At 33.9% G+C, this 21,987-nt stretch overlaps 1 protein-coding gene across 3 annotated transcripts in view; it reads right to left on the bottom strand.

Moving 5' to 3' along the window:
• Positions 1-1,213: 1,213 nt before the first annotated feature.
• sp3 (phosphatidylinositide phosphatase spermathreecae) overlaps positions 1,214-21,987 on the bottom strand; it is a 59,352-nt gene continuing 38,578 nt past the window's right edge. For all 3 annotated transcript variants that reach the window (XM_072537519.1, XM_072537521.1, XM_072537520.1), the window contains 4 exons: positions 8,395-8,625; positions 4,873-5,210; positions 2,068-2,196; positions 1,214-1,923 (listed from right to left, as the gene is read on the bottom strand). In XM_072537519.1, the coding sequence (XP_072393620.1) occupies positions 1,753-1,923; positions 2,068-2,196; positions 4,873-5,210; positions 8,395-8,625 (869 nt within the window). In that variant the 3' untranslated portion in view covers positions 1,214-1,752. The remainder of the gene's footprint in view (positions 1,924-2,067; positions 2,197-4,872; positions 5,211-8,394; positions 8,626-21,987) is intronic.

The following is a 21,987-nucleotide window of genomic DNA, read 5'->3' as shown; positions in this document are numbered from 1 at the left end:
CGAGCGTGTTGTCAACATAAATGGAGAGAAGCTCAGTCATTTGAGACTTGCAGATGACATCTTCTTTATAGCTGATCGTATGGATGATGCAATAATAATCTTTGAAAAATTATATCACGCTTCCTTGGAGGTGGGAATAAAGATTAATATGAACAAGACGCAAATAATGATTTATCTGGTGCTAAATCGAAATATTGCTGTTGATGGAACGGATATTGTGCAGACTACATCGTATAAGTACCTAGAACATGAAATTCGGTTGGGCAGAGATAACCAGACATGTGAGCTCCCACGTCACATAGGACTAGCCTGGGCAGCGTTTGGTAAATTGTAAACTATGTATTTAAATGGGATCTACCCTCAAAAGGAAAATATTTAACCAATGTGTGTTACCTGTACTCATTTATGGTTCGAAAACATTAACACTCACAAAAAAGGTAGTGAATAAGATTCGCGTGACTTAGATGGCTATGGAGCGCCAGATGTTGGGTGTCTCTCTGAGAAACCGAATCCCAAACGAAGAAATACGTCGTAGAACAAAAACAGGCGCTATCGAAAAAATCGCCTCGTTAAAATGAAATTGGGAAGGACACGTCGCCAGATTATTAGACAACCGATGGACAAAACTATTTTAGAGTGGAAACCAATGCAAGAAGCAATACGGAGCAGAGGACGAACACCAACTAGAAGGACTGACGACCTGAACAGTGTTAGCAATAACTGTATGCAAGCTGCACAAGACAGAGACAGGTGGAAAGAGCTGAGGGAGACCGATGTCCAGCAGTGGACGCATACAGGTTGATGTTGATGACTTACTAGTACTGTTAACTGTTAAGCTGACAATACAGTACAAATTGGAATTACACAAGTGATAATAGACTAATAGATATAGTGTACATAGTAAATACAAATAAAAAACTAGTAGTGTGACAAAAGACAGTGTTTTTGAAGTAGATAGGTTAAATATCAATAAAGGTCCTGTGTTTAGTTATAATTTATGATAGTTATATTGCATGTACGTAATATTATTAATATTATATTAATAATAAAATGTATGTAGTTTTTTTTCCAGTGTTTATATATCCTATTTTTCTGAAAAGTTCTGAAGGAAATATAGCATAATTATAAATATCCCGCTTTCCCTTCTCTGGTCGCATAGTTGAGTAAGCAGTTCATAGTGTCGGTAGCATCGGATGATGTCACACACTGTGACGATCACATCTATGAAATCAAGCACTCTCTCTTTTTTATTAGTCGATGGTGTACACTCAACCACAGGTCTATAAAGAATAGATATGTTTTGTAAAAGCCTCAATTATGCGTGTTTTTTTTTATTTTTAATTGATTGCATCCCGCCTAAAAAAATAAAAACGAAAAAATTACGTTTTTGGTGGACGTGAAAAAAAGTTAATTTTGGTAGTGAGGGCATTTTGCCTATCTTAATGAGGGGTACCCTTTGCTCTGAACCATCGTAACTTAAATTCTAAGGTAATATATTACCATATCAACATATCACATATTTCCTTTTTAATAATCACCCGCTATAGGTTAAACTTATAGACTACATACTTGTTTTACATTACAAATATTTCTTATAGTTCCGCCCAACTATATCCATAAAGGAGATAATAGTTGCTAAAAGACAAGTAATATGGTAGCCTCTTGAGGTGGGAATAAGTATAAAACTAAGGGTGACAAATAAATTAAACAAGATATAAAGCTTAAAATGACCTTAAAAGCTAGCGCTAAAATTCACAGAGCAATTAGTCTAGTTTTACTATTCTGCCAACGCTGCTGTAATTTTTTATGTTCCTCCATTTCTCTTTCGCTGATGTGTCGTACTTGTCCGCTCAGTTTTCTTGGATCCAAATTCGCACCGATGTTTTGAACGCCTTTCGCCAATTTGCTCAACGGGGATAGTACCTGAAAAAATTAAAGTCAATCTAAGTTATAGTGACTAAATAGAATTGTAGGAAAGAATATGTCGTTTGAAAATTAAGTTAAGTCTTTTCTCGGTAACAATCTACATTTTTATTGACAACTCGTTTATATAGTAGAATAACTTACTAAGTCTTTGGTGGTTTCCATTGGAGTCATTGTGCTCATCTTTCTTAAAGCAGACTCACTTTGGGATTGAGAAATGTTTAGCTGCACATCATAGTCGGAAATTGAACGGTCCATGGGCTTGTATTCAACCTAAAAAATATATTATTAAAGTTATTCTCAGAGCCTTCTTTCAGTGCGTAACAGATTTTCTATTTCTTTCTAACGCATTAAGTTAGATGTGACGAAAAAAGCAAAAATTCCGTGATTTAACACAAAAATATTGCAGAGTTACATACATAAACGATCTATTCCGAACCTACGTTTGATTCGTTGATATATAAAATGCGCGCTTTCTATATATAATCAATTACGCGAAATATGAACATTTGACGTAAAACTTCAACCATGTTGACCATCCTTTCGAAGTGTCAGAGTAAAGTCATCGTTGTCGTTCAGGTCAGTATTTGATATTATTTCACAGCGCTGTGCATTATTTTGTGTTTTGGATTATTTATTTTTTTCAATAAAATATTTTAAAAATGCCAAGATATGCGGAAAAGAAACAAGTATTGATACTATAATGACTATGATGAAGTTTGAGTTAATGGATATTGTAAAGAAGCATCTACCAGATAAAGTATTTACGTACGTATTAGAATTTATTTAGTAAATGGCATTTTTATATATTTTGTTTTACAGATTGAATAGACTGGCCCTTCAATACGGCCTCGAGTCTTGAGACTGCCTCCATATCATTGTCAATTTAATCCAATAGAGAATGTTTGTTCCGATTGCAAAACATATTATGATGCTAATATAACTTCTGCTTTCGTTATAAATGAAGCCACGGTATTAAATATTTGGAAAAAAGCATTACAACATATTTTTTTTTAATCTTAGGTAATAACTTTGCTAATAAGGTCACACCAGAAAAGTGGAGGAAATATGTTAGGCATGCAGAAAACTTTATTAATGAATACTAGGTGACAGCAAAAATAATTGACACAAGCCACATATATCTCCTTTAATTATCGATTTAAATGAATCGGATGTTACTCTTAGGATGATGATTTTGTGGAAATCGCACAAATAAACTGACACCAAACTTTTCTTTGTGTTTATTCCTTTATATTTTCTAATTTTCTCGTGTAATATTTAGTGTTATTTAGTTCGTTATATTCTTTTATAATTTTTAGCTATTTAGTTATGATTTTCCTTATGTTATAGTCTTAGATCTTAGATTGTTTTAAACAACGTGTAAGATTCCAATTTATTTGTGGTTAGGTTTTTATGTAAATAGATCATCTTAATTTAATAAAAATACATTGTTAACTATGGATACTCATGTATCTAAAAATATGTTAAGTATATACACAGATAAAACTTTCTTTGTTTTCCACCCAAGTCACTGAGTTTTTTGGTATAATTTGGGTAAGTGTTTTAAGTGTAAGTGTTTATACTTAGTGTCCACCTGCTCATTGTTTGTTTCTCTTGTTTGTTTGTAGTTTACTCTGATGATGTCAATAATCATTGACGAAAGCTTAGACTATTAATTAAAAAGCACATCTAAGAAAGTACCCGAGTTTTATTTTGCTTCCTCAGAGATAAAAGGGTATCTCCCAGCATTATCTCCTTTTCATTGTATATATATATATATATATATATATATATATATATATATATATATATATATATATATATATATATATATATATATATATATATTATATATATATATATATATATTATATATATATATATATATATATATATTATATATATATATATATATATATAATATATATATATATATATATATATTATATATATATATATATATATATATATATATATATATATATATATATATATATATATATATGTATTATATATATATATATATATATATATATATATATATATATATAATTTCCATTGGATCAAAACACTGAAAAACACTTGTTCAATATTTTTCAACGATTTATCGAACAACATCAAACATGACCTTTCACCCCCACTCCCTGGGGGTGATACTGGGGACAACTTTGAAATCCTTAATAGGAACCACCATTTTTTATTGTAGATTTGGATTACTTATATAAAAATAAGTAAAATTAATTCGAGGCATTTTTTAAACTGTTGATAGATGTCGCCATAATCGGAAAAAAGATTTATTCTGATACTGAGCTGCATATCTCGAGAAATACCTACACCGCTAAATGAAAAGCCAAAAAACACGTGTATATGTTCAAAAATCTATCGAACACCACCGAATACGACCCCCACACCTAACCCTGACCCCCACACCGACCCCCTGCAACTTTAAAAGTTAAATGGAAAATCCCATGTTTTATTGCAGAATCAGATTTTGCATGAAAAAGGAAACAAGTGTTATCTGAATTATTTTTCGATTTGCGGTAGATGGAGCTGTAATTGTAGAAAGACAAGTACAGATCAGAAGTCTGCAAACTAATTTTTATGGTAGTGAATAAGGTTTTTATGAATTTTTTGTAGAATCCAAATCTGCCATAAAAAATGGAGGTTCCTATTCCTAGCAGGTGGGGGGGTCGTGTTTGGATAGATTTTTGAAAAATATTTAACCCTTGTTTTTTGTTTTTTCATCTAGCAGTGTATTTCTCGAGATATTAGACAGTTCCCATAATTTTCCTAAGGTATCAGAATAAATCGTTTTTTAGATGTGCATTGTAGTTACCGACTACTTAAAAACTCTCTCTACACATTATAGTTCTACACTTTATCATATTGTTGACTTTACACTCAAAATTATTGAGTTATATTCTTTCATTATACACTTTGTATACTCACCTTATCTTTTGTTTCATTTACTTCAATTGATGACTTGCTAAACTTTTTATCCAAAGCCAACGAGTTTGGAGGGTTCTTTTTCGACGATTCGTCCATATTTTCGGAATTAATTTGAATTTCTGGCGCAGGACTCAAGCCAGAACTAATAGAAACGCTTTGCATAATACTGGATAGTTTAATGTCGTCCATGTGAGAAGAGTCTGTTCTATTTAATAAGTTATGTCTTTGCTCTAATACGCCGTCTACATTATCGGTTTTGTTGCCCATAACTATGCCTACGCTCGGTAGGAAAGCATCAATTTTGGGAGTAATATCTATGTCTTCAGTAGCTTCAAGGCCTACAAATATACATGTATATCAAAATAAATAAAACTATTAGGTTTAATATACACTCATAAGGACATATTGCTTATTGTTTAGATGATAACGAATAGTGAGCATTTAAAAACGAATGTGACTTAAGAGTTTACTGAACCGAAGCTATTTAGAGGAAGTTACTCCACTTCGTAAGTATGATTTTCGTATTTTGACATTGGATCGTGAACCACCCTGCATACAGTCCGGACTTGGCACCGTGTGATTTCGTTGCATTCCCGAGAATCAAAAACAAACTACCCGGTAAACGTTTTAAGACGCCAAATAAGACGGTCGAAGCATACAAAAATCTTATATCTGAGATACCTATTTCGGACTGGCATAAATGCTTCGACGATTGGTTTGTTCGAATGTAAAAGTGTGTTAATCTTTTAGGTCAATACTTTTGAAAAATAAATAAGCTGATATTTCCCAAAAATATGTTTTCTTTTTATTATTTGCGCAAAACTTTTAGTGTGCGCCTAGTATAATATGAAAATGAGCAAAATTGTGTAGACTTGTCACGGTAGGAATTCACTTAATTGTTTTTGGGTTGTAATGCCAAGTCGATATGTCTTCCCAGAATCATATCAAAAAGTGATACAGTAGGCGGCACTGTAGACTAGTGAGAAGCTTCATACTGTGTTTTCTGTATTTTTTAAATTTAAATAATATTTTTAAAATTTAATAAAGTAATTTTATTATTTATTTTTTTATAGATTTTAATAAAATTTAAAAAGTTTATACGTGGTAAAACAGACTCCCTCGACACGAAAATGGACTCTTCCAACTATTTACTGTGACTGCGAGCCACGAACCGCTATTTATTTCGTGGCGCTACTTCGAAGGATAACGTGACAAAAATCCATGATCTCTTATTGGTACACCGTCGATTGGAGGTGCGCGAGACAGCTGAGAGAGTGGCCATCCCAAAGATAGCGTAGGTCATAACCTGCATGAAATTTTGAGTACGAGAAAGCTGTCGGTACGATTTGTGCCGAGTTTGCTCAATCCATATAAGCGAAATCATGAGAGCACTTCTATGTTGTGTTTTACGCTGTTTAAAGCGCCATCCGAAGGAGTTTTCTGCGTCGTTTCGTGACCATTAACGGAACATGAATGGACTGGTACACACCAGAGACCAAGGACCAGTTGACCTTCTCTCTGTGAAAGTTCTCCGTAGAAGGTGAAGACTGTTCTATCGGTCGGAAAGGTAATGGTCCCTGTTTTCTGGGATTCACAAGGTGTGATCTACATCGACTACATGGAGAAGGACAAAAACGGTCACAGGGCTCTACTATGCAGAATTGTTGGACCTATTGAACTGCTGCCCCATTCACCGTATTCTTCAGATTTGGCACCGTGCCACTTCTTTTTGTTTCCAAACTTGAAAAAGTCACTCGCCGGCAGAAAATTGCCGCTGAGTCAAATGTATCGAGATAAAAGGAGACTATGTTAAGAAAGCACCGCCCTCGTACGTTCCCTGTATCCTTTTCGTCATGTGCCCTTTCCTCATCGGAAGTTGGAGACATAAAAGGGAATTTTTGTCTATCTTGTGTTAATCGTATAATTGTGCTGCCCTCCCTCATGTCGAACCATTGGCGTAAGTTTCGAAGCCAAGAGATTTCTCATTGCCTCGTCTACTTCATCCCTCCACGACCTCCTGGGTCCTGCATCTTTTTCTCCTCCCCATGGAGCCACAATCTGTTATTTTCGATATTCACCTATTCCTGTTCTTCTGACGTTCCCATACCAATTTGATCTGTTTTCTTCTATATATTCCAACATTCTTAGTTTCCCGCATTTTCTTTTAATTTTTACGTTTTTCCTCCTCCAATATTCCATTTCGGTGGCTAAAACTTTATTTCGTTTTTTTTTTGTTTAATATCCAGATTTCTTCCCATAAGTTATAATACTACGGATCATTGAATGGAAAACTTTTTTTTTTCGTGTTCTTTATGATATGGCATAGCACCAAATTTGACTTCTTGATACACGTTCTTGTTTGGCCCAGCCGACCTTTTAATTCTTCTTCTATTGTTCCGTTCCTTGAAACTATGAATCCTAAGTATTTAAATTTGTTTGTTGTGCACCATCGTCTACTTACAAGGTTTTTTATTCCTTCTGTTGTTGCTAGACATTCTGTTTTCTGAAAATTTATTTCTATACCATTCTTCACTATTCTCCCAATTTTCCAAACATAAAACTTAAATATTCCTCATTTTAGGCTATGACCGCCTGAATGAGCTTAACAAAATACAATTCAAACAAGTCCCCCGTATACCTTCTGCCATTTTATTGGAATGTCAGCAACACATCCCCACTTTCTTGTTAGACAATAAAAAGTAGGGTTTAATTTGTTGACATGGTTGTTTGTATTAAAATATTTCATTTTTCGTTGTAATTCAAGCCAACCTTGAGGTAACTTTTAATCTTATTTTACTTTGTGTTTTTTTTTGATAAATACTTTCACATTTTTTATTTTTGTTTCTCGAATGGGTTCTTATAATTCCAATTTATTTAAACCTAACCTGTACCCACGTGGTTTTCGAATGTTGCCAGTATATGCTTTAGAAATTTATCATTTTCAAGAACTACAACGTTTTAAAATATTGCCTAAAGTTCTTCCTTGGAAAATTATTTCCCGGAAATTCAACATGTAAGACATGTTAGGTTAACATTCACTTCCATTTAACATCCATCAAATTCTCCAGTAAATTCAACATCATGTAAAAATAATGTAAGCATTCATCATCAACATCATCAGTAATATCAAGACATGAAATAATAGCAGTTCTAGGATGCAGCTTACTTAAAGATAATTAAACACCTCAAAAAGCAGTACAACATCTGGAACAGCTAGTTACAACTACTAAACAGGAGATCCCACGAGTCCCTTGTTCCAACATACAAGCAGGTAGAAAATAATTAAAGATTATTTACTGAGAATTTATTTTTCTTCTTTAGGTGCCATGTCTGTGATCAAACGTTGCCTGGCTATCATCATGTTTATAAGTCCTTGGAAGATTTCCCTATCAGGTGCTGCGCGAAGTAGTTCTTTAGCTGTCATATCGCACCATTGTCTAATATTGCGTAACCAAGAGACGCAACAGAACGCAACCGTGTATATACATTTAATTAAATATTATTTACATATTGTGTATTTACCCTGTTCAATACTACGATTTCCAGGCGAATCCATACTCTGTGGGGAAATGCCTGTTTGAACATCAGGCTGGAAGATAGAATTTTCGTATTCCTCATCTGAATCGCTGGACGTTTCATTTTTATTCTTCTGGCCAACAGTGAACTTCGGTTTTAGCCTGCTGGATTTGAAGGAGTTGCCGATTTTATTCAGTTTAGAAAATTGTTGAGTCACATTTGAAATTGCCTTTGATCCTAAAATTTAAGCATATATGTTTTAATTATAAAATTACATCACAGCTTTTATTATAAAAATAAAAATTACTTCTTTGGTTATTATGATCATATCAATTATTTGGCATGAGAAGTGGAAAATTTCAAAATCTTTTTGTAGAGACAAGTAACAATATGAATATCAACTCCACTGTATATGAAACACTAGTCAAATGTCTTGTGTGTGTCACTAGTGACTTCAACTAGTCAAATGTCAAGTTAGTATTACCTACGATAGACATATAATATAAGTAAACTGACTGCTACAATACAGTCGCGTTCCCCCAGTGCGACAGAGAAAACTGACGCAAAACAGCCCCTTCAGCTCTTTCTAATGGTCCGGGTTTACCGACCACGTGACCTTCTCATTGGTGATTTAGGTCACGTGGTCGATAAACCTGGAAAATTAGAAAGAGATGCATGGACTGATTTGTGTCTGTCGCACTGGGGGAACGCCGGGAACGCCACTGCATTGCAGCGGTCAGTCTATTTGTATTATATGTCTATGTTACCAACTACCGCCAATTATAAATATTTATAGATTAAGATCACTATTAATTTTGATTTAAAAAAATTTTGAAAACCAATCTAAAATGTAATTCTCATCACAATCAATGCGAAGAAAAAATCAGCCGTACACAGTTTCGTTTTCGGAACAAAGTGGGTACGAGAGAGGCTCTCTTTATCATACAAGCATACAGGTACACATACATGTGAATTGCGATATTTATGTGTGCTTCATTGATTACCATAAAGCATTCGATACAGTAAAACACGACAAGCTGTATGATGATCTCTAAGAAGAAACATCAAATTGAATCAGTGTGAATGGTCAACCAATAGAAAGAGTAAAAACATATACCTACCTTGGTACGAACGTCAATGAAAATTGAGACCATTTCTTAGAAATCAAATGTAGGGTAGAGAAAACAAGATCTGCATTTCAAAAAATGGCCAAGCTATTCAAATGCCAGGATTTATTAGTACCCATGAAAATCAGGTTATAACAATGTTATATCTTTCCTATCCTGTTGTACGGAGTTGAGTCGCGGACTCTCACAGACGCTACCTGCAAGAAAATTGAGGCCTTCGAAATGTGACTTTATCGTCGAATCCTGAAGATATCATATACCGATCACGTTACTAACCAGGACGTTTTATTAAGAATGCAAAAAGGAAAAGAGTTGTTAAACACAATAAAAACAGCCAAAATCGAATACCTCAATCAGATCATGACGAACATATGGGTTGCTGCAATTAATTCTACAAGACAAAGTAGAAGGAAAACGAGGACCAGGAAGACGAAGGATTTCCTGGCTGAAAAATCTACGTACGTGGTTCAACACAACAACCACAAATCTTTTCAGAGCAGCAATTTGCAAAATACAGATTACCATGATGGTCGCCAACATCCGAAACGGATAGGCACTACAAGAAGAAGACTTGACAAAATTTCATTTGCATAACGAACAATTGATGTCATCACCTTGAAAGATTACGATTCCTTCACTGCTTAGGAACTGAACAACCAGGTTCAGTACTCTGATATTTGTTATCGTAGTTCAGAATTAGGATGGGAAATCATCTGTCAGATATAGTTACGAATCATGCAAAAATTAGATTTGATTTTTTTGACAACCAAATATTTTTTTGATGGCTTTCTCTTTATACCGCTAATGCAGTTAACGAGTATATAACAGGGTAGTTTGTTGTTTCTTGATCCTGTGGTACGCAATAGGATCAGTCAATCTTTCAACCACTTGTTGTTCTAATTTTACTTCTGATTTTATTCATACTGAGTAGACCTAATGAGTTTAGAAATTTTAACAATATCTAGATTTAACAATATCTAGATTTAAACTAATGTTTTATCAAGCTTCACCTTAAGTTGAATGTCCTAAAGGAGAGTCCATAGCTTGGAATTTTCCTAGAGCCCTTTGCTGCATTAGAACCAACCCTCTTTTTTGAGCTAGTGAGGGTAAGTTTTTTATTCGTTCAATATTTTTTTCTTAATGTTATTGTGAACGTATAGAAGTATCCTGGAGATCTGTTGGGTGGATCACGTTACGGAAAAGAAAGAAAACTGTAATATATCATACTTTCGATTCATAATCCAAGGGAAAAAGGAGTGTGGCAAGAAGACGAATATCTTTTTGGATCTACAGATCTGTTTTGGAGAAGAAAAGAATCATTCCATCCTGTCAATAGACCACATACTTTGATTACATCAACTTAAATTATATACTCCAACAACCTGAGTTGGTAAAAATTATTTCTAGTAGATGATGAAAATATCACGATTTATAGTAAATAACCTACCTTAAAATTTAACGAAATTTAAAATTGAGAAAGTACTAATACTAATCGACATATTCAAATTCAACTCATACGTGTGTATAATAATAGCTTACTAAGAGTGTAATAAGTAGTCTCATGTTACAGAAAGAAAAAGTTCAAAAATGCAATTTTTTGTTAAGACTCCATCGAAATTTAAAGTTGAAATTAACTTAAAAATGAGAAGTAATTTTTATAAATATCTACATTGTCATTCAAAAATAGTATATAATAATAGTACATCTAGAAATTATGCGGAATTTAAAAAATGTATATAAATAACACAGCGCGATAAAGACAAACCTTTTTCTTTTTCTTAAGGTGCCCTGTCCGTTGCGAACGTTGGCTATTAACATGGCAATTCTGATCTTTCTTATGGCACTTCTAAATAGTTGTGACCGATGTGATCCGGAACCATTTCCGCAGATTTTGCAGCCACGAGTGTGTTCTCCTGCCTAGACCCCGCCTGCTAACTATTTTTCCCTGGATAATCAATTAAAATAGGCGGTACTTATCTTTTCTCAATATGTGGCCTAGATTCTTTCTCAGTATGTGGCCTAGTGTTTTTTTATGTAATTGTGCTTACGATTTCTATGTCTTTTCCAATTCTGTGGATTACCTCTTTGTTGGTCATGAGCATCTCTGTCCGTGTCCAGACCTCCCCACAATACGTAAGATTGGTAAAATATAGGATTTAACTAGTCGTAGTTTTAGAGAAAGAGACAAGTCCTTGCTTATGAGGAACTTTTTCATAGTGTTAAATGCTGCTCTAGCTTGTTCTATTCTCGCCTTAATCTCTATGGCCTGTTCCCGTTTTGCATTTACGTTTGTACCAAGGTAAACGTAAGATTCTACATAGTCAATTAGAATGTTTAAAAAAGTTGTTTAACAACCTGCAAATATTTCCTCCATACCAAATAAATAGCCTATTGGCTACTAATAATAAAAAAGTCTATGATTGTCTGATTAAATTTATACATAGTGCAAATGTGTGTCTGTAGTCAATCTTAGCTAAGCTCGTTAACCTTTGTTTTAACCCAATTGTTATTTACCTTTCTTTTCGTGACCTATTTAAACAAATGTCCTGATGGGTCCCTGGACGAGAAGTGAGTATCCCTGTTTCTCCTTGTTTTTTCTTGCTATCATTTTCTCTTTTTGATACAGTTATAGGGATTTTATGAGGTTTTTTTTTACTCGAATAGATATATTTTTTGCACTAGCAATTATTAGTATAGATATACACTTTTTTATTTTCTTTATTATTAATTATATTAGAATATTAATATTAGTAATTTTCATTTATTATTTCTCAACACGTAATTGGCTAAGTACTAAAGCCACAAAAAAAATTAGTATGTTGTTTATCTATAATTATCGAGCAGGTTGTTGTTTTTTGCTTATCAGCATCCATTTGGTCTTCTTGAAGTTGAGGCTCAGGCCTTAATCCCCACTGACTGCATTAACTCTTTCCATTGACTATTGTAATTCCTGTATGCTATTATCAAGGTCATCGACATATCTTATTTTGTTCGTTAACTCACCGTTTATTTTTATTCCATCTGTTGCATTTTCCAGACATTTTTTAAATATTTCCTCAGAGTAGATGTTGAAGAGGAATATGGATAAGATATACCCCTGTCGGACACCTCTTTTGATCTTCACACTTTCAGTAAGTTCACTGCCTACACTGGTTTGCTACAATCCGAATGTCATTGTCGTCAATACATGTCTTCCGTAGAGTATCTATTAGTTGTTCACAATTCACATTGTCACATCCATTTCTAAAAACCACAAAGCATAAACGCATATCCTTATTAACGTCTCTACACCGCTGTATAAGCCTCTTCTTCTTCACATGGCGCCGTCTCCTTTCGAAGGTTGACGATCAAAATGGCAATTGTAGTTTTGGAAACTGCTGCGCGAAAGATTTCTGCGGATGAGCGGTCGAACCATCTCCTTAGGTCTTTCAGCCACGAGTTCTGGCGTCTTCCTACAGCTCTTTTGCCCTGTACTTTTCCTTCCAGTATAACTTGAAGTAATTCGTATCTTTCGCCTCTCAACACATCATGACCCAAGTATTGCATTTTCCTCTCTTTGATTATTCTTAGTAATTCTTTTTGTTTACATATGCGACGAAGTACCTCAACATTAGTAACTCTTTGTACCCATGGAATTCTCAACATTCGTCTTTATATATACATATCAAAAAGGCATCTATTCTTTTTTCTATTTCAGAGTCCATTATCCAACTTTGACAGCCATATAGTAAAACAGAAAAAACGTAACATCTGATCATTCGGATTCTAAGCTGCAGACTAAGGTCTGATCTTGTAAACAGTGTTTTCATGCTCATGATTGCTTTCCTTGCTTGTTCGATTCTTGATAGGATTTCTCTTTTTGGATTACACTGACTATTGATATTTGCTCCCAAATATGTTATGGAATTTACCTGTTCTATTATTTGACCCTTGGCATACACATTTACGTTTATTGGTGTCTTTGAAAATACTAAAGTTTTAGTTTTGGAAACGTTTAGATGTAAACCGAACATTTCGCTGTGGTGAACTACTGCATTTATTATATTTTGTAGTTATTGTGCGTTGCTTGCTATTAAGACGGTATCATCAGCATATCTGATGTTGTCTATGCTGATTCCGTTAATCTTAATTACCCTGTCTTACTCCTCGTCGGATTTGTATATCTTAGGATGTTGTGTGCTCTATTTCGATTGTTGCCGTTTGGTGCCAGTATAGTTCTGAGATAATTAGCAAGTCTTGTTTGTCAACTCCAGTGGTTCTTGTTTGTTTGTTCTCTATAAGCATCTGGAGAGCGAAAATTGCTTCTCAAGTTCCAACTGCTTCACGAAAGCCAAACTAGATATATCAATATTTGACTCTTATTTATCATATATTTTTTTATGAATGCTAATGATGAACGCTTTAGTAATGTAATTGACCAAGCTCAAGTCGGACCGAGCTGGGCATTTGGTTTCTTACGGGGTGTAAATTATCAAGGAATTGTCAGAATCACTAGGAATTAAAAATCAGGAATTATCAGTATCACTTTACAAATTATCAGAAGATATAAACTACTGTGGCAGAATATGTGTCTTATTTTAATCCACAAAGACAGTACCTATCTCAAATTAGTATCCATACCAAGCTAGATCCTTGATTTATAACATTTTTTAGGGGTATTCTTGAAAAATTTCAAAAAATCAAATTCTTGTCGAAATTTAATTTTTAGTAACTACTGCGGATGGTTTCACAGGCAACAGGGATTCCCTGTTATAAACTGTTTCTTCTTCTTGTAGTTCCTTCTCCTATTGGAGGTTGGCTATCATCACAGCTATCCGTACCTTATTGGCGGCTGCTCAGAAAAGATCTACTGAGCTGCAACTATACCACTCTCTTACGTTTCTTAGCCAGGAAATTCTTCATCTTCCTATGAATCTTTTACCCTTGATTTTACCTTGTATTATGAGCCTTAATATCTTACATTTCGCACCTCTGGTAATGTGGCATAAGTATTCAAGCTTTCTTGTTTTGATGTGCTTTATGACCTCGCAATCCTTTTGTAGCATTCTTAACACTTCATTTGTAACTCGTTGGGTCCATGGTATTTTCAAAATCCTTCTATAGCACCACATCTCAAATTATTCCAACTTCTTTATATTATCCACTTTTAGTGTCCAGCTTTCCATTCCATACGACAAAGTCGAGAACACGTAGCATCTTAAGGATCTTATTCTAAGCTCCAGAGGAAGGTATCGATTAACAAACATTATTTTCATTTTTATAAATGCTTGTCTTCCAATTTCAATGCGTGTCCTTATTTCTCTACCTTGGTCATTGTTTTCATTTACCCAGGTTCCCAGATATTTGTAGTTATTCACTCTTTCTACTTGTTTTCCCTCGATATCTAGCCTTCCTACTGTATTTTGCTTAGAAATAATCATGCACTTGGTTTTCTTAACGTTCATTTGTGGTCCATATTTTATACTGAATTGATGTAATCTATTTACTAAGCGTTGCAGTGCTTCTAGACTGCAAAAACAGTGGTGTCGTCTGCGAATCTTATGTTGTTCAATATTTTTCCGTTTATTGATATACCCTGTTGTTCCTCTAATATTGCTTCCTTAAAAATAGCTTCGCTGTACAGATTGAATAACAATGGGGACAGCACGCAACCCTGTCTAACACCTTTTTTGATTTCTATAGTTTCTGTATCGACATTTTCGATTCTAACCTTTGCTCTTTGATTCCAGTACAGATTCACAATAACCCGTATATCTCGACTATTCACATTCTTTTCTTTAACAGTTTTACGACTTTCTGATGTCGTACTCTATCAAAAGCCTTTTGATAATCTATAAATCAGACATAGAGATCCTGGTTCATATCTAGTCGTCTTTGCGCGAGAACAATAAAAGCGAACAAAGATTTTCTCGCTCCTAGTCCTCCTATGAATCCAAACTGGGTGTCATCTATACCTACTTCTATTTTTTTGTATAGTCTTCCATGTATTATTTTGAGAAATATCTTAAGTGTGTGGCTTATTAAGGAAATTGTTCTGTGCTGGGAGCATTCTGTCGCATGCACTGATTTTGGTAGTGTTACAAACGTAGTCAGCAACCAATCTTCTTACTCCTATTGTATATACTTTGTTGAACAGATCTAAAAGTATATGCAGTGTTTCTTCGTCAATGCATTTAATTAGCTCAGTGGGTATCTGATCTGGGCCCACTGATTTTGCGGTCTTTGCATTTCTAATTGCCTGTTCTAATTCGCACGTTATTATCTTCGGTCCTGTTTGTTCTTGTGGTTCTTCTTGTATCATTCTACCATAGTCGAATAGTTTTATTATGTATTCTTACCAAAATCTTAGTTTATCTTTGATGTCTGCAAGTATCCCATAGTGTGCTCGCTTTTTGGTATTTGTTAGTTCTTTTATTTTTTCATGCATATTAAAGCTGTCGTATTTTGTCATACTCTTCTATATCTATGCATTGATCTGTTAACCACTTTTCCTTGGCCTTTTTTATTTCTACTTCAATTTTGTTTGTACAATAAACTGTTTTGCCAACTTCAAAACCTAGTCTTGGATTTTGGAGGGCCAACTGCTGGATCAGCAAAAGGTCTTCATGAAGCATTTCCACAATAGAATCTAATTTTAAGTGACAAAGTCAGGCGCCTTTTGGTCAAAGACGATCATTTTCGAATAGAAATCACCATAGATATATTTTTAACATACTAAATGACGAAAGGGTCAAATTCCGCATACTTCCTATGTATATTCTACTTCACTACTACACTACAGATTAATTAAAATAAAAAAATTGGACAAACAAATTCAGACAAAGAATAGATCTTTACCCAATTTCATAAATTTCTACATTTAATCATTCAAAAATAAGTATATACTTTATATACAAGTATTCTACATATCAACTAAAATTAAATCAAATTGTAAAGTACTATGCAGCCAATTACTTACATTCTTCAAAGAAGCAGGTGGTGTATGTTCTACAATTCAGAATAATGCAAAGATCTAATTATCTATGAATTTACGTTACTTGCAAAAAATCTGTAGTTCAAATGTCACAATAAATAATCTTTAATAAACAAAATTCTCAACTGAAATTTACTTGGTTCTTTAATTTATTTCATAGGTAATTTGGTTGAAATTTTGAGATTTTATGTGTTTATTAAGCCGTAAATACACATCTCAGGAACTTTCATTGTTCATTCTTTTCCCCTCCGGTTAACTATTTATCCGGAGGATTATCCGACAGATAAAATGTCAAATATTTATTTGCTAAATAAAGTACTGAATGAAAAGTTATCTGGAAGATAAATTGCAGTTTGTTCCATGTTGTAGGTTATCGCGAAATCAAAAATATAACCTAAATATTGTTTTTTAGTGTTTATTGTGAGTGAGAGACATGGATCCGGTATTAGAATATTTAGATTTCTTTAATGAAATCGAAGAGTGTGATGTTTATGAACTTACTGCGAGAATATAATATTTAAGGGGGAGTATCGACCATTTTAATTTTTGTAATGATATACAGACTTTTTTAACAGGTTTATATTAAGTAAAATGACAGTAACAATAAAACACTGAAAACTTATCACTACAGCTGTTTCGGCTAATTGCCTTTCTCAATTGATCTGTTTTTGGCATCCATCAATTATTTAAAATGACAGTGATTAATATTCTGAGAATATATTGTAAATAGTTGTTATTAAAATATTTAAAAGTATTCTACCTCTTTTTCTTCACTTCTATCTTTACTTAGTATAGACATTAAATGGTTCCATAATATTGATAATTAAAAAAATGGGTTAATCAACGATTTCTAAGAGATATTGGTGCTACTGATTAAATAATACCAGTATAGAATTCCAAAATGAAAAATATGGACATACTACCTAGGTTATCAGATTCGTCTAATGATTCTCAAACACATTACATTGTAAAAACAAGACAGAGTTATAAATCATTATTAATTATACAAAATATCCAGAGAGTATCACGAAATTCTCAAAACTTACAATAAATCTTCTATAGAATATATGGAATATTGATTTTAAATTTTGACATTTTCGTGATACTCCCTGAATATGTTTTTGTAGGTACCACGTAGCCGTAAAGTTGAAAAGATTCAATTGTTCTAATCTACAGCAACATTCTATAACCTGGAAAGAAATCAAAATGAAGACAATTTTGAAGATTAATTGCTAAATGAAGACATTATTGAACTTTCTGAAGTTAAGGATGTTTGAGCTAACGTTTTTTTTATTTATTTAATGGCTTTGGATAACTTGAAAAAGAACTAGAGAAATCCCTCCAGGCCTATGGTTAAATAGAGAAGAATGGCGGTTAGGAGTCGGAAGGCGTCGGAGAACGCTGTAAACCGATAGTAGTAGTAGTAGTGGATAACTTGATCCATTCAGCCACGATAATGTATTTGACTACTTGAATTTGTTAATGATGTATTGACCTATTGCATTTGTTAACAAAATAGTACTTCGCCTAGAGATAAATTAAAAATATATTGTAAACATCAGTATCACAAGAATCAGTAGATTGACAAGAAACCATACTTTCATTCGTTAAATTCAGGGCCCTAACCAACTTAAAGTGAATATTTAGTACCAACAAGGGATTACATAATATAGGGATGCTTTTCACGCAAACGGTGCCTTTCATAGCCGCTTTATTACAACACAAGAGAGGCAACGGCTAGGAGGTAAATATATAACATAAGGATAGAAAGAGGGAACAAAGCTAGATTTATACATTCACATTACACATTCCATGCTAAATTTTTCTTTTAGTCCTTTTTAAATACCCTCAAAAAATTTGGTTAAACCTAATATTACGACGAGAGAAATATAAAATAGAAGATTGACTGAGGAAGATGTATTTGTTCTTTTATCAGATTTCTCAATACATACATAATAGCAGTATCATTAGATCTGCATCCAAACATCCAATGGTGAATATCGTCATTACAATCGCAGAGTTCTGTTTCTGTTGCACTTAAATTAATTCTATGAATATAGGCTTTCACAGTAGCATGATAACAGCATCTAACAAACATTAATATACTCTTCTATTGGGATGACTTCTTGTAGCAAAAGGCGCAGTAGGTAAAACAGGGCGAATTTTTGTATATAGGTTATTACTTCTGTTACAGAAAGCATTCCATTCAAGTTCCCAGTTTTCTTTTAATTCTTATTTACGCAGCGAGACTAAATGACTTCTATTGAGCCAACTAATTTCTAATTCTTTTGAAACCGATTCTTTATCAAAATAATCTGCTTTGGTGTTACCCGAGATACCAGCATGTCATTTTACCCAAATCAAAGAGACTGAATTATTTCTTTTAAGTAACTTTAGCTGATTTTCTAAAATTTTGACGATAATACTGTTTTTGTACCGTAAACCGGGGTAACTTTGCCCCTGCCAGGGTAACTTTGCTCCATTACTAAAAAAAGTTTCATTTTAATGTACCTATGAATTAATAACCGTCTTCACAAAACGCGCGTCGCCGTTTTACTGGTATCCTATTGACACAGTCTCCCCGCGTGCAGCATAGACTTGCTCTTCCATTTACATGCCTACAGCGAGTCGAGAAGGTAGTGGTGTAAAAACTTCGGTAAAAACTACGTATAAAATTTGGTGTGTGTAGAAAAGTTGTGCTATTATCTCACAAGTAAGTATTTGTGTATGCCTTAAGTGTATACTGTTTATCAACTTTTTTACTCAATTGTGACTTATAATTGAACAAATGATAAACTTTTCTTTTTCTAACCTAATTTTACAAATTATCAGGTGATTAGGGGTAACTTTTCACCAAAAAAGTGGTGCAAAGTTACCCCGAAATATATATTATGTTTAATATATATTTTTGTTACAGATATGCCTAGAACACCTAAAAGAATACTAGGATCACGGCGCTATGCTGACTATACACAAGAAACCCTACAAGAGTGTTTACATGAAATAAGAAGAGGTGAAATCTCACACAGAAGGGCAGAAGAAAAATATAAGATTCCAAGAAGGCCCATTTTAAATAAACTTAAAGGGAAACATTCCAAAACGCCAGGGAGGCAAAACGTATTTACTCCCGGCGAAGAAAACCAATTTGTCAATTGCCTGATTTATATGGGAGAGTATGGGTTCTCTATTAACACAACTGAACTGAGAAACATTATCAAAAATTATTTAAACCGTTGTGGAAGAGATGTCAAAATGTTCAAGGATAACTTCCCTGGAGAGGATTGGATCAAAAAATTTATGGTCAGACATCCTGAAATTTCCCCACGTTTTGCAGAAAACATTAAACGTGTACGAGCAGGAGTTGACGAAAACATATTGAGAGGCTTTTTCGAAAATCTGGCAGTCGAGTTAGACGGCGTTCCTCCAACAAATATATGGAATTGTGATGAAACTAATCTCACTGATGATCCCGGCAAAAAGAAAGTCATTGTCAAGAGAGGTTGCAAGTATCCAGAACTAATTAGAAACGCTTCAAAGACCTCTGTGTCCATTATGTTCTGTGGAAACGGCGAAGGTGAACTTTTACCGCCCTATGTTGTTTACCGGGCTGCTAAAATGTGGACTACTTGGGCTGAGAATAGGCCAAAAGGATGCCGTTACAACGCTAATAGTTCTGGATGGTTCAATGCAAATATTTTTGCAGATTGGCTTGAATTCCAGTTGGTACCTAGGTTTAGGAAACTGAATGGTAAAAAGGTATTACTATGCGACAACCTCTCTTACATATTACAGTACATGCACTTCAACTCTGTCGTGAAAACGACATTCATTTAATTTGTCTGCCTCCAAACAGTACACAACCTTTGACGCAACCTCTAGACGTGGTTTTCTTTCGGCCCCTAAAAAGAGCCTGGCGAAAAAATTTGTCAGATTGGAAAAGTACTGAAGATGGCATCCGCAACACTAATATACAAAAGCAACACTTTCCTCCATTGTTGTCAAAGGTAATGGACTTGCTTGGTCCACAAATCAAATCTAATTTAGAGGCAGGGTTTCGAAAATGCGGAATATTTCCCCTGAATGTTGAGGAAGTACTAAGCCGAATACCACGAAAATGCGACCCATCTGTTGTGCAATCGGAGTTTTTAAAAGCCCTCGAAGCAAAAAGATCCGATTTGACAAAAACTGTTAACCACCGCAGAAAAAAAATTAATGTTCCAGCTGGAAAAAGTGTTTGTGCAGTCAACGATGCAGATATGGAAGAACCTACAACCTCTGGCATGAATACCAATAAGCAACGACGAAGCATAACTCCTGACGAATCTTCCGATGAGGAATCAAATATTGTTCGCTTTAGAGCTAAAGAGATGGTATTTGATGATAATTCATCCGACGATGTAGACTTTGAAGAGCTTGCCAGGGAGAAAGAAGTTGAAAATGAATTTGTAAATTTTTTAGAAGGCAAAGAAAACAAACATAATAATTTTGAAAGTGTTGTTCGAGAAGTGGGACGTTTTGTAGTGTTTTCTTACGAAAGCCACCTATACCCCGGGCGTATTATGGCTTTTGATGATAAACCGGTAACCATTAGCGCAATGGAAAAGTCTCTCAAACTGTGGAAGTGGCCCTCAAAAAAGGATGAACTGACTTACCTATGGACTGATATACTAGGCTGTATTAATACTCCTAAACAAGTTTCTAAAAGGGGAACTTTTACAATTCCTGAATTAAGTTCACGTTATAATTAACACTTTTGTTTATTATTTTCAAATAAATAACGCTACCTTCTTTTTTAGTTTTTTTTTGCACAAATAATATTTTTGGAGCAAGATTAATATAAGCAACCCATTAGCTTTGTTCCAACTATATGTTACTATACAAAATTTCATGCTTTTATGAGGTAGAGCAAAGTTACCCCACACTATAGGTAACTTTGCTCCACTTTTTATTAAAAAAAAAGATGTAATTAATTATTGTTAGAATAAAAAATACCACACAATATTTACATTGTATACCTTCTTCATGGGTTATTAAAAAAAACATAATACTAGTAGAAATTTTATACACTTTTCCTCGCAATTCCTTTAATAACTCCTAAAAGTGGAGCAAAGTTACCCCAGTTTACGGTATATATGTTTATGCGAATTATCTAAAGCAGACGACGCAGCTTTTGAATCCGACAGTATTACTATTTGTTGATCAGACATTTTCGTCTCAATAGCGCATTCCAGAGCTTGATATATTGCAAACAGTTCTGCGGAATAAATGGAACATTGTTGGTTTAATTTAAACATAATGTGTTTTTGATTGTTTTGGATATATACTAAAGAACCAATTCCTAAAATGGATCTTGACCCATCTGTGAAAATCCTATATGGCTTATCAAATTTGGCAAGTTGTTTTTGAAGTTAAATGGCGTCTTATCATCAAAAGTAGGGAAATAAACTTTGGTTTGGGAATAAAGAATATTGAAATTAGATTGGAAGAAATTAGTTTCAG

Source organism: Diabrotica undecimpunctata, chromosome 7, assembly GCF_040954645.1.
Source record: "Diabrotica undecimpunctata isolate CICGRU chromosome 7, icDiaUnde3, whole genome shotgun sequence".
Classification (NCBI taxonomy): Eukaryota; Metazoa; Arthropoda; class Insecta; order Coleoptera; family Chrysomelidae; genus Diabrotica; species Diabrotica undecimpunctata.
This window is presented reverse-complemented; position numbering and strand designations above follow the sequence as displayed.